Source organism: Notamacropus eugenii, chromosome 6 (assembly GCF_028372415.1).
Source record: "Notamacropus eugenii isolate mMacEug1 chromosome 6, mMacEug1.pri_v2, whole genome shotgun sequence".
Taxonomy (NCBI): Eukaryota; Metazoa; Chordata; class Mammalia; order Diprotodontia; family Macropodidae; genus Notamacropus; species Notamacropus eugenii.
In genome coordinates, this window is record NC_092877.1 from 96078921 (window position 1) to 96091223 (window position 12303).

The 12303-nt window shown below is 32.3% G+C and overlaps 1 protein-coding gene across 1 annotated transcript in view; it reads left to right on the plus strand.

Annotated features, from left to right (window-relative positions):
* Positions 1 to 12303, plus strand: part of SLC30A9 (solute carrier family 30 member 9) — an 88556-nt gene that overhangs the window by 41072 nt on the left and 35181 nt on the right. The window contains exons 10-14 of the mRNA XM_072620606.1: positions 2692 to 2747; positions 5182 to 5317; positions 7309 to 7348; positions 7944 to 8015; positions 8537 to 8644. Of these exons, the coding sequence (XP_072476707.1) occupies positions 2692 to 2747; positions 5182 to 5317; positions 7309 to 7348; positions 7944 to 8015; positions 8537 to 8644 (412 nt within the window). The remainder of the gene's footprint in view (positions 1 to 2691; positions 2748 to 5181; positions 5318 to 7308; positions 7349 to 7943; positions 8016 to 8536; positions 8645 to 12303) is intronic.

Genomic DNA, 12303 nt, shown 5'->3' on the forward strand with positions numbered 1-12303 from the left:
TGAAAGGTTAAAAAATGATGTAAGATGAGTACAAGAACCAACAGAGTAAAGTAGCATATAAGTAAGTGGTGGACGACCAGTATGTGACAGGGAAAGTCAGCCATATGTTAAAGAATATGATATTAGTTAGATTTTTATTCACCTTTCTGTTAGGTTTCGGACCCATTTAAAATCACATCTTCATGAAATCACAATCTTTAACGTGAGACCTGTGTCAAAGTATAAGCTTTTGGTTTTATTAGCTGTAATTTACTTTACAGTTTTTGTTAATTTGTACCATTTGGCATTCTGTGTTAACTTTAAAAGGCATAGATTAATAATAATAATAACAATATTTCTTAGCTCTCTGTTGAATCCCTAGGTTATTGATTTACCAGATAACAGTGGGAAAAATAAAGCAAATAGAAAGTGCAGCCTGTACTCCTGGAGGAGCTTTTGGTTTGACTATGGGAGCAGCTCCATAACTTGTGGGTCCCTGAATCAGTTGTATGATGTTTCTGCCCATGTATGTGTAGGCTGAGGGAATTTATGAAGGTTGAAGAGGGATCAGCTCAAATTAAGGCAGGTTTATCTTTGAAAAAATTTTTTTAGGAGAACACACTTTCTAGAAAAGGGAAAATTAAAATTTAGTAACTCTTCAGGTTAACTTACAAATTTAATACTACTTAAAAAAGGTCAATCAGATCTTATAGAATTAAATAAAATTTTTGTAGTTTAGATGGGGAAAAAAAAACTAGGTAGGCAGAATTACCGTAGAATTGCCTGGAGAGTAGAAGCAAGAAAGGTATAGGGGACTTACACTTCCAGACAATTTTTATAAAATGACAACTGTCAATAATATCTGGTATTGTACTGTATTAAAAATATTAGAAAAGTAGACTAGTGACATAATTGAAATCTTAGAAGTATATGCAAATATATACATGTATAATATGCATATGTAAAATAGTACATTTTTATATTTAATACATGATATTGGGAAAAATGGATAGTAATATAAAGAGAAATAAATTTAAATACATATTTCATAATACCCAGCACAGTAAACTCAAAGATTAATTAATTAAATTTTTAAAAGATGTAATCCTTATGTTTATCCCAAATTTGAAGGAGATATAAATTCTGCACTTTTGAATTAATAGAAGAAGGAATTATCAGGGACAAAGTTTATGGGTTTGTAATATAAGAATCAGGAAAAAAGACTTTTATACAATTAGAAGCATTAAAAACTAAAGCAAAAATAAAAACAACAAAATGGGATGAATATTTGAAATAAATGATAGGTGAAAACTTGAATTTAAAAGTTTGCAGGGAAGTAGTTACAAAATCTAGTCTTCTGGTACTCAGTCTGTAATAGATTAAAATGATCAAAAGTGTTAAATAGAAATTGGAAAAAGAAAACTAGTACATAAGTACTTGAAAAAATTATGGACCCCACTATTAAATAAATAAATATAGACCACAAAAATATACAAGATATCCTTTCACATTCATTAACAACGATAAATAATGTTGAAACTAATTGTTGGTATCTCTATCGAGAGATGGGTATAGTACACTCATCGGTGACAGTGCAAATTGGTCCTACCTTTTTGTAGTATGCAACTGTAGCAATATGTTAAGTAATTCCATTCTTGGAAGTATTCCTAAGGAAATAATGAGAGGAAAAAATGATATATTTGTGGGAAAATATTTACAGTTTATTTACAATAGTGAAAAATTACAAAGAACTCAGATGCCTAGTATGCCAAACAATGTTTTGCACAGTATCACTCCACCTGCCTGTTCAGCCAAAAGAACCTGAGAGTAGACAGAAAGAAAAGGTCTTTGAGCAGTTAAAACTAAAGATGATAGAAGTCAATGAAATGAAATTCCTGCGTTCATAAGATAATTTCTCATAAACCTGTTTTACTGTTATTTGATTGGCATTTCTCACAGCCATAGTTCTCTTATTTCAAAGCCCATGGTGGATTAAAAAAGGGAAGTTAAGGAAGCACCTGTGTACAAACAGGAGGAGATAGAGAAAGCATAAAAAACAGAAAAAATGTATGTAGCAATCTCTGTCAAATTGTCCAGAGCCCTTAGGGCATTGTGTGTTATGGAACATTGCGTTATGTGTGGCTTCCTAACGCTGCTCTAAATCTCAGGTGTCAAACATGGAATTGTTGCCACTGCTCAAATCATACTGAAATGTAGTTTGAAAATATTTAACAAATAAAAATGCAATAGAACATAGGTAATGTTAATATGGAGTTTTTGAAGTCACAGTCCAGGACAGTCTGGTGGTCCCCATTTTCTGTTCGAATTTGATACCACTGCCCTAAATCATGAAGAATCAGTCATTCAATAAGCATCTGTTAGGTATCCTACTCTGTACTGGGCACTGTGCCTAGGCATTGGGGATTCAAAGACAAAAGGTTCAGCCATAGTTAGAATATTTCAAAAAATCCAAGGACTTCTTAAAAACGTATTTAAAATGGTTATATTTTTTAAAAGTGTGGGCATTTAAAAGGAGAAACTTAAGTTTTCAAGAAGGTTTACTTAAAGGTTTTACTTAAAGTTTCTTTGATACTGAGGCATACTTAAGGATGCTAGTTATTGCTGTTTCTAATGACTTCCTATGTAAATGATGCAAAAAATTGTCTTGAAACAATGCAGACTCATGTAACATATTTCTTCTTTGCTTTATAGGCTTTATTAGCATTAGGCATCTCTCAGTCTATAAGGACACCAAACCCTACTCATCCGTAAGTACATTGTCTTTATTTTTCTTTTCCTTTTGGGGTAATTATTCATTTGAGATGAGTGACTATTTCAGATAATTTCTGTGCTTAACTCTTACTTTCCAAAATAATGCAATAACTTTAGATGGCTTAGTGATGCAGTGGGTAGAATGCTGGACCTGGAGTCAGGAAAACTCATCTTCCTGAGTTCAAATCTGGTCTCAGACTAACAGTGTGATCTTGGGCAAGTCACTGCTTGCCTCAGTTTCCTCATCTGTAAAAATGAGCCAGAGAAGGAAGTGGCAGTATCCTTACCAAGAAAATCCTAGATGGGGTCTTGAAGAGTTGGATATGACTGAAAAATGACAACATGCATTAGATCGATTATTTTTGTTGTATCAGATTAGTAAGGGCAAGGGTCATTTTTGAAATAGAAATTTGAAATTTTTTATTCTCCTTGTCTTCGTCATATTTGAAAATCAGTAAAACCCATGTTCCACACCAAACCTCATGTTTGTAATACAGATTTAGATTTTGGGGTAATAGTCTATCAGAGCTAGTGAAACTATCAGCATGATAAAATGCTGCTGTTAAATTTTCCCCATGTCATTTATTTTGCTTTTGTGTATATAATGCACATTGGATAGATTTAAAATTTCTCTTTTCAGAGCCCTTTGATTCTGCCATTATATCATTAATAATTCAATACAGTAGTTATATTTTAATTCCACTTATATAGTAATAGAGAAATTTTAAATGATGTGGATGCTTAATTTTAAAACAAAAGTATATTTTGTTTTTTAAAACAAATATTAGATTTTGGGAAGAACATTCCAAAAATACATTATAGTTTAGACCTTGCTTCTTTTTGTAGTTAAAGGCAGAGCACTGCTTTTCTTTTCCTAGGCTCTGGCCAGCTTATGACTTAAGAATTTCAAATTTCTATTCAAATTAATACTCTAGATGTCCTGATACTACCCTCCATAGGTGCTATGTATCATGTAGATGGAGAAGGAGCGGCATGCAATTAAGTCAGTTAAGTAATTGATAGGTTGATGTCACAACATTTTATCAGGTGTTTAGCATGAAGAAGAGAAGACTTTTTTTTTTGAGGGGGAAAGGGACATAGGACGATATTAGCAAGTATTTGAAGGTTGTTGTATAGAGGTTATATTTAGTCTCTTTAGCTTTTGAAGAACCAAGAACAATGGATGGAAGGAACAGAATTAGATGTTGATGTAGTGAAAAATTAGTTCAGTTAGAGCCAGGAGATAGCAGCCATCCCCCTCCTAGAAACTGTTAAGCAGAGTCTGTATGACCTTTTGTCTGGATATTGTTGAAAGAATACTTTTTCCGATGTGTGTTGGCTTAGTTGGTCACTGTGATTCTTTCTGGTTCTCAGATTTTGTGTGTCTAGCAGGGGTGGGGAACCTGTGGTCTTCTAGGTCCTCAGGTGTGGCTTTTTGACTGAGTCCAAGTTTTGCAGAACATATCCTTTTATTAAGGAGATTTGTTCTGTGAAGTTTAGATTTCATCAAAGGGCTGCCCTTGAGGACATAGGGAGCCACATGTGGCCTTGAGGCTGTAGGTTTCCCAACCCTGGTCTAGAGACCTTTCATAACTCTGCATGAAGCCGTTTAATGCTGGGATAAAAATTTCTTCTGAACAATAATTTAGAGAGCAGTTTTCATTTTAAAGTCCTTGATTTAAATTTTCATTTATCAGTCAAGATCTTCTTAAGACTTAGGTATTGGAAGTAATTTTTCCAGAAAAAGTACTTTGTAAATAAATTTCTTTTGCTGCTGTAATCTGTCACAGTCCTCCTTTCCTTGTTTCTAGCTGTTCACGAATACATTGTCCAAAGATGCTAAAAAAAAAATTAGATGAAAAAATTGAATATAAAAGGAACTGGAAAACCTACCTTGAAGCTTATAAGCATAGTAATAGTGCTTGTAATTTGTTGCACTGTTAAGAATCAACAAGTATACAAGATCAAATTTAAGATAATATAAATCCTAAACTGCTCATGAAGACTAAAGAATTCAATTAGAAACTATATTGGAAGGAAACTTAAATGCTATCCTGTTCATTAAACATCTGAATGCTTTTTAAAAAAGGATTAAATTAATTTCATTAGCACCTGTGGTACATAATATTAAAGTAGTTTGATTAAATGAAATTAGGTTGTATGAAAAAGAATTAGAAAAATATCTAAATTAAAGTGTTCACTTTACTTTATATATTTTCAAGGAACTTGTAGTCACTTCTAGTTCCAGTGTTGTTTTTTATGATTAGTTGTGATTTTAGCACTTTAACTTTAATGAGGTATCAGACTATGACAAATGCACCCAGATATTTTTTTAATTTCTTTTCCATTTTCATTGAGATTTTTAAAAAAATGTATAAAAAGGAAGGTTTTTCCTCTGTATTAACAATTTTATTTTTTATGTTATTTTAGGTATGGTTTCTCAAATATGCGTTATATTGCCTCATTAATTAGTGGCGTTGGTATTTTTATGATGGGTGCAGGACTTTCTTGGTACCATGGAATCATGGGATTACTTCATCCTCAGCCTATAGAATCTCTTCTCTGGGTAACATGATCTTTTTTGGTTTTAGTCATATGAAATAGTGTTTTTTTTTAAGAAACTAAAAATACATTAGAACTTCTTTTTAATATTGCAATTGTTGACTAAAGCTAACATATGCCTTATAGACTGGTTACATGATATTAGAGTTTTATAAATGTGGTTGTATTTCAGAGGACATGTTCTGATGAATGAATGAAAAAACATTTACTGAATGAATACTTACTGTATTCCAAATAAAGTACCAAGCACTGGGAATATAAATAGAAAAAGAAAATCGTTCTGCTTTCAGTGGGACTAAGGGCCAGCAGCAAAGTGGATGGCAAAGCTCAGCAGGCCTTATCTACCCCATTAAAATGTAAGGTCCGTGAGAGGAGGGATTGTTTTGTTCTTTCTGTTTGTATCCCCAGCGCTTACTTAGCACAGTATCTGGTACCTAATAATAGGTACTTAATGAATGATTTTTGATTGTTATCCAGATATGTATTTTTAATAGTGAACTTGTGATATTGGACTTTTCCTCATTTCATTTGTGACTAGTTTTTATTTAGAAAAGGTAATAATGTAATTTATACATAATGTCTTGATTTTGAGTAATTTAGACTAATTTATAGATACCTTGTTCTTTTGGCATTTGTCTGCTTTGCATATAAGTGTAATCTATGGTATATGAAATCAAGGAGGTACAATGACTAGTTCAAAATTAGATATTGAGGAACTGGCTAATTGGAAAATAAAATGCATGTTTAGCGCTCTTAGAGACTCAGCTGTGTTCTGGGAGATAAATTGGCGCTCAACATATCTGTGACCTAGTTGAGTTTGACTTTGTTTTAAATAATAATTAAAATCTAGAAGTACCTACCAAGACATGAATCTTTTTTTGTGGAGTGTAATATCTTGAAGTCCTTTGGTGAAATTCCCTATCCTCCCTTTATTGGGGAGATGGACTTACATTTTTGTGGTCTTAACATTGTGGTAATTTGTTTCTACCTGCAGCTAACAACTCATCTTTAAAAAAACAACAGCATACTCTTTCATTCATTATCTCTTGAATATTCTCTAATTTCACATTTTCTGATCCCGTTAATCATGGTAAAATGAGAAGAAACACAGAAGTATCTTTCTGTCTTCTTCCTTTTTCTTCTTACTGAGGACTGGACTGGCTCTATGACTGTGAGTGATATGTAGAGGGCAGGAGAGTAATGTCATGTTCCTGCTTGTTGAATGGCTACTGGAACCAGTTAACAGGATCTGTGAGTTAAAGAATAGAAATCCTTCTCCTCTGTACGTTTGATCTTCCTCCTTTTTTCCTTAGGGACCCATTTTTTAAAAGTCCTTAACCCTTTAAAATACCCACTTAGAATGAACTTGGAATATCATGGGATAGATACTCAAGGTTATCTACTCTGTCTCTTCCATCTGAAATTTACCTAGCTGCCCATGATCCATTTTTTTAGTTAGACAGATACTTGAGACTTACAGGATCACCTGGTAGAGCTGGAAGTCACTTTAAAGGTCAGCTTTTCCAAGCCCTCATTTTACATATGAGAATAGTGAGGCTTAGAGAGAGGTGACAAGTAGTAAATGGCAAAGCTGGAATTTTTTGTCTAGGTCTTCAGACTCTGTGGAACTTCTAGTCTGTTTTTGAATAGTTAAGTAGATATTTCCACATCTACTTTATAAACTTTTATGTTAAGCTTTCTGAATAAATTTAATTTGACAAGGCAAAAATTCTAGAATTGTCCTCTTGAAAAAATTTTAAAATAAAACTCAAACATAATCAGTTTCTAAAGCTTTTGTTTGAAGGGCATTTTCCCTTATGCAGGTATTGTGCATTTCATGATACTTAGTTGATTAGCTTTGTATAAAGACCTGAGTAGTCTGTTGGAATTAAGATCTGTGTTCCATTTTTAGGTTTTGCAAAACTGATAAATAAATAGACTTATGACTGTTCACTGAAATATTCATTCTTTACTGTAAAAATTTTTGTTTTCTAGGCTTACTGTATTTTAGCAGGATCATTGGTGTCTGAAGGAGGTATGTACTCACAAAATACATTGTTATTCCTACATATTAATTATATTTTAGGACATTTTTAGCTCTTTAAAGTCCTGAGAATAGTTTTTCCAAACTTAGTTGGCCTTTAGTTACTATTTATTGAGTTTTTGCTTTACATAGTGTTCTGCTAATAAGCCCTCCTATTAACATAGGCCTCTACAGGATGTAAGAGATCTGAGTGTCTGCTCTTCATTAAGTTACAATAATAGTCGTAATAACAGTATTAGCATTTATAGCCTGCCTAAGGCACCATATCAGTACCTGTTAAGTAATATAGTGGAGATTGAAGATAAAAGTATAAAGGACTGATTAGATTGAGGTGCTTAGCACAGTTGTTAATTAGGGAACAGTTTTGTAGCATGGTTATAAATTCCCTTTGAAAACTTCAGCTATGTGACAGCATCTAGTTCTTTGCCATACAAAGTTCTGTGTTCATTCAATATGTGCTAGTCATATTCTTATGTTCCTTCTCTGGTCCTTGTGTGAAATTAATCTCACTGCACTGTAAACTACTCTGTGTATATTTGTGAAGTACAAGTACAGGCGCATTTTACATGAATGCTTTTGTTTTCAGCAACTCTCCTTGTTGCTATAAATGAACTTCGACGGAGTGCTCAAGCTAAAGGAATGTCATTTTACAAGTATGGTATGTTTCTTACAAACTAGATCAATTACTTCTTTGTCCTTCTGTTAATTTAAAATTAAATTTGTTAGTGGTCATATATTCCCTTTTTTTTGTGGTTATATATTCCTTATAGAGGTGTGCATAAATAATGTAGCGCAGTACCATTTGTAAGTAAATAAACTGTTGTTTAAATTGAACCTTACAAATTTTGACATAAATCTTTTGTATTTTTCCATATTCTTGATTATTTTTGGAAGTATTAGGATTTTTGATTCTTTTGTTCTTTTGTATTCCTGTGACCTTGCATAATGCCTTGTTCACAGTATGTATTTAGTAAATTCTTGTAGAATTGTAATTGTATAAGCCAGTATTTACATTTAAACTAAAAAAGTCTTATTGCCCAATGTGGAGATTCCTACACATCTTTATAAATACGCTATTCCTGTTTGTACCACAGTTTTAGAATGTATATTTAAAATGCTATGCACAGTTAAGATTTCTGAAGTTTTCACGTTTGTTTTTCTCATTTTCAAATGATTAAGTGATGGAAAGTCGTGATCCCAGTACAAATGTGGTGTTATTGGAGGATGCTGCAGCAGTCTTAGGAGTGGCACTAGCAGCTACTTGTATGGGTCTGACTTCTTTAACAGGTAACTGATTTTTTAATTTAAAGATGATTTGGTTGAACAACTTAAAAATATTTTCTAGTATATAAAATTTTTTTAAAAGCATAGGATTATTTTATTACGGGCTACGAAAATACCTCTTTTAATGGTAGGGATTTTAACCTAGGGTCCATGTACCTATTTTTAAAAAATCATTTTATAACTGTACTTTGGTATAACTGATTTCCTTTGTAATTCCATGTGTATTATTTTATGCATTTAAAAACTGAGAAGAGTTCCATAAGTTTCCCCAAAGGGGTCCATGACACACAAATGGTTAAGAACCCCAGCTTTATTGAATAGGTTACTGTTCCTAGTGGTGATATATTTAGGATAGATTCAGGAAAGTCAGCAGTAGACTTTCTGTAAAACTGATCTTGTTTTCCTTTTTATTTTATTGTAAAATTAAATATATAAACAAAAAAAAAATCTCCAGTGATGGCAGGGTTTAAGGTGGTGAATGGATCTGTGCATGGCATACATTTAAAGTATTGATTTTGCTTAATTTTTGAAACTTTGACACTCTCTTCCAGGAAAGAGGCGTGCCGTCATGATTGATATCTACTCCACACCTCCACTCACTGTACCTTGATATTAATTGTTTCTTTTATACCTGAGGAGTTCTGCTATTCTATAGGACATGAGTATAAGAGCTCTAGATTTATCGTTATAGATCTGACAAGCTATTTTCTGTTCTCCAGTCACCTAGACATTACATCAGCAGTTACACTGAAATGTTACTATTCTTCATCACTAAGTGCTACCATCTGTGTTGTAAGCACTTAAGTTCACTTCTTACTAGACCTAGATTGGAACATTTACTTTTCACTACAAAGTCCGACCATATAGAATGTTTTGTACGTCAGGATTCAGACTTTTCATTTTGAAGGCTTCTGTTATGCAAAGGAAAATATTTCCCTGCTTTATAATCCTGAGATATTCTAATTTGTTATTAAAATGTTCTTTATGTTGTGTTAAACAAAATATTGGTAGCTATGGATACTAGCAAATAGTAAAACTTTTTATCTCATTCTTTAAATGTATAAAATTGAATATTACATAATTTATTGCATAATAGGCAGCTAGGTAGTGCACTGGATAAAGTGCTAGGCATGGAGTCAGAAAAACCAGAATTCAAATTGCCTCAGACACTTGTTGGCTGTGTGACCCCTAAGCAAGTCATTTAATTTCTGTTAACCTCAGTGTCCTCATCTTTAAGATGGGGATAATAATAGCATCTACTTTATAGGGTTGTTGTGAGGATCAGATGAAATAATAATTGTGAAGTGCTTAGCCCAGTGCCTGACACATAATAGTTGCTATATTATTAATGATATGTAAAATACCAGAGGAAAAGCACTACAGTTGGCAAAATGTGTAGGAAACATTACTGATAAACACTTTTTATTTTTAAAAAATTCTCCTTTGCTAATAAAATTATAGGTTTTGGTTTTAGGAATTCAAAAATATATAAAGAATTAATATAAGTACATGAATTCAGTGCTAAAATCCCTTTTTGTGTGTCCTTACACTTTCCAACATAAGTCATCATCATATAGAAAAATGTATAACCGTGCTTTACAATTTAAAGACATATAAATTAAAAGTAAATTTAGGGTATTTCATTTCTATTAAACTCTTAAAAACAAAAATAAATGTTAATTTTCAGTACTGATAAAAGCTGTTGATAAATATATATGCTGTTTGTGGTACTGTAAATAAATCCTCTCTGTTAGTATGTAACATGTTATAAACCCTCCAGTAATTCAAAATAAAAACAGTAATTCCTTAAAGAAAATTCATGCCTGGTTTTTAGAATCATAGTTTTTTAGAGTTAAGAAGGGAACTAATAGACTATCTAGTCTAACCTCATTTTATAGACAAGGAAATCAAGACTTAAAGTGACTCTAGGTCCCTTAGTAAGGCATTTAAACGGTGAGCAATGGTACTGAGGCCTGAATCTAGGTCTTTTGACTTGAGATCTAGTGTTTAAAATAAACAAAAAAACAAACGAAAACAGTCGAAGTGGCCAGTTAGTGAGAATGGAACCCATAGTAGGCTATTGAAGATGATAAATATGTGTTCTGGAACGCTCCCTCCTCTTTTTTGCCTCCTGGTTTCTCAGGCAAAATCCTACCTTTTGCAAGAAGTCCTTCCTATCCCCCTTTATGTTAGTGTTTTCCCTTTATTGGTTATCTCCAATTTAGTGTGTTTGTATATATCCATCCATCCATCCATCCATCTTGTTTCTTAGTAGTTGTTTGTATGTTTTCACCCTCAGACTTCAAGCTCCTTGAAAGCAGGAATTATCTTTTTGCCTTTCTTTGTGTAGTTAGTACAGTGCCTGGCACATAGTAGGGGCCTAATAAATCCTTGTTGATATACTGATCATGTTTTGTATTGATGCACAGTAATAATTAGATGAAATAAAAAAGCAGAACACAAAACATACATAAGTGTAGAGTACAGGTATGTAAAAACGGATTCTTTTTCGTTGTAATAGAATCATAGTAATTTAGAGCTGGAAGGGACCTCAGAGAGCTTAAAAAAGATTGGAGGAGGGAAATTTGGAGAAGTTTTAGAGTTTAATATCCATTGTTTTTTTCCCCCCTGGGAATTTATTCATGTAAAATTTTAAGATCATTTTAAATGTAGTCAACTAGATTTTTTATCAGTTTCTTTTTTCTTTTTTAAATTGATTTTGAACGTTAGGAGTAGATATACAGACTTTTAATTATGTAGCCGTTAAGAAGTCTCTTCAGTCTTTGTGTAGCTCTTATTGCCCAGAAGTATGTCTCTTGTATTTCTAAATCTAGTTACGTCTTCCTTCATTCACATAGCATGTGAATGTCAAATTAGATGTTTGAAGATAACATAGAAATTCTAGTTGTGTCAAATTTTATTTTTATTAGAAAATCAAATTATGACTGTTTGTGCTACTTTATTTTAGTGTACCAGTTAACAAATGTAAAGTATTTTAAGTGTGAATATTGAGTATCAAACACAATTTAACTTTTTTATTGTATTTTAGAAGTTACTGATAATTTTTAATATCCCATTTATTTCCTAATATGTCCCTTTATAAAGTATTTATTAAAGAATATTATCCAGTAAAGAACTACTGAGAGAATGAATACATTAGGATTTTAATGGCAATAGATCCCTCAGTCATTTCATTTATCCCTCTAATATTTAAAATAATTATAGTATGGTAAGCTTCCCTATAATAGCTGTATCTACATTTTTCTGTGACAGTATATATCTTAAAACACTTTTAGAAGTACTACTGGAGTTGCCTTTAGCATCTTGAGCATTTGTTTTTTGATCCAAATTATCACTTAGCCACAGTTTTTAAAAAGCTTGTAATTTGTCTGTGATGAACAGAACTACTTTTATTAAAGATCTTTTGTGCCTGACTTAACATAAATCTTTGCAGTCAAATATATAAGAATTTCTCTTTGCTCTAGTAGTATGATTATTTCACCTGAATTACATTTTACAGGTTAACATGCTGAAATAAAAATAAATAGTGACATTTCTGAAACTGTTGGCTGAAGACATCCTTAAACTTTTGCTAGCTTGTTTTGACATGACTTACGTAAAGGTATAAACCTGTACTACAAGATAAGGAATGATTCAGTGCC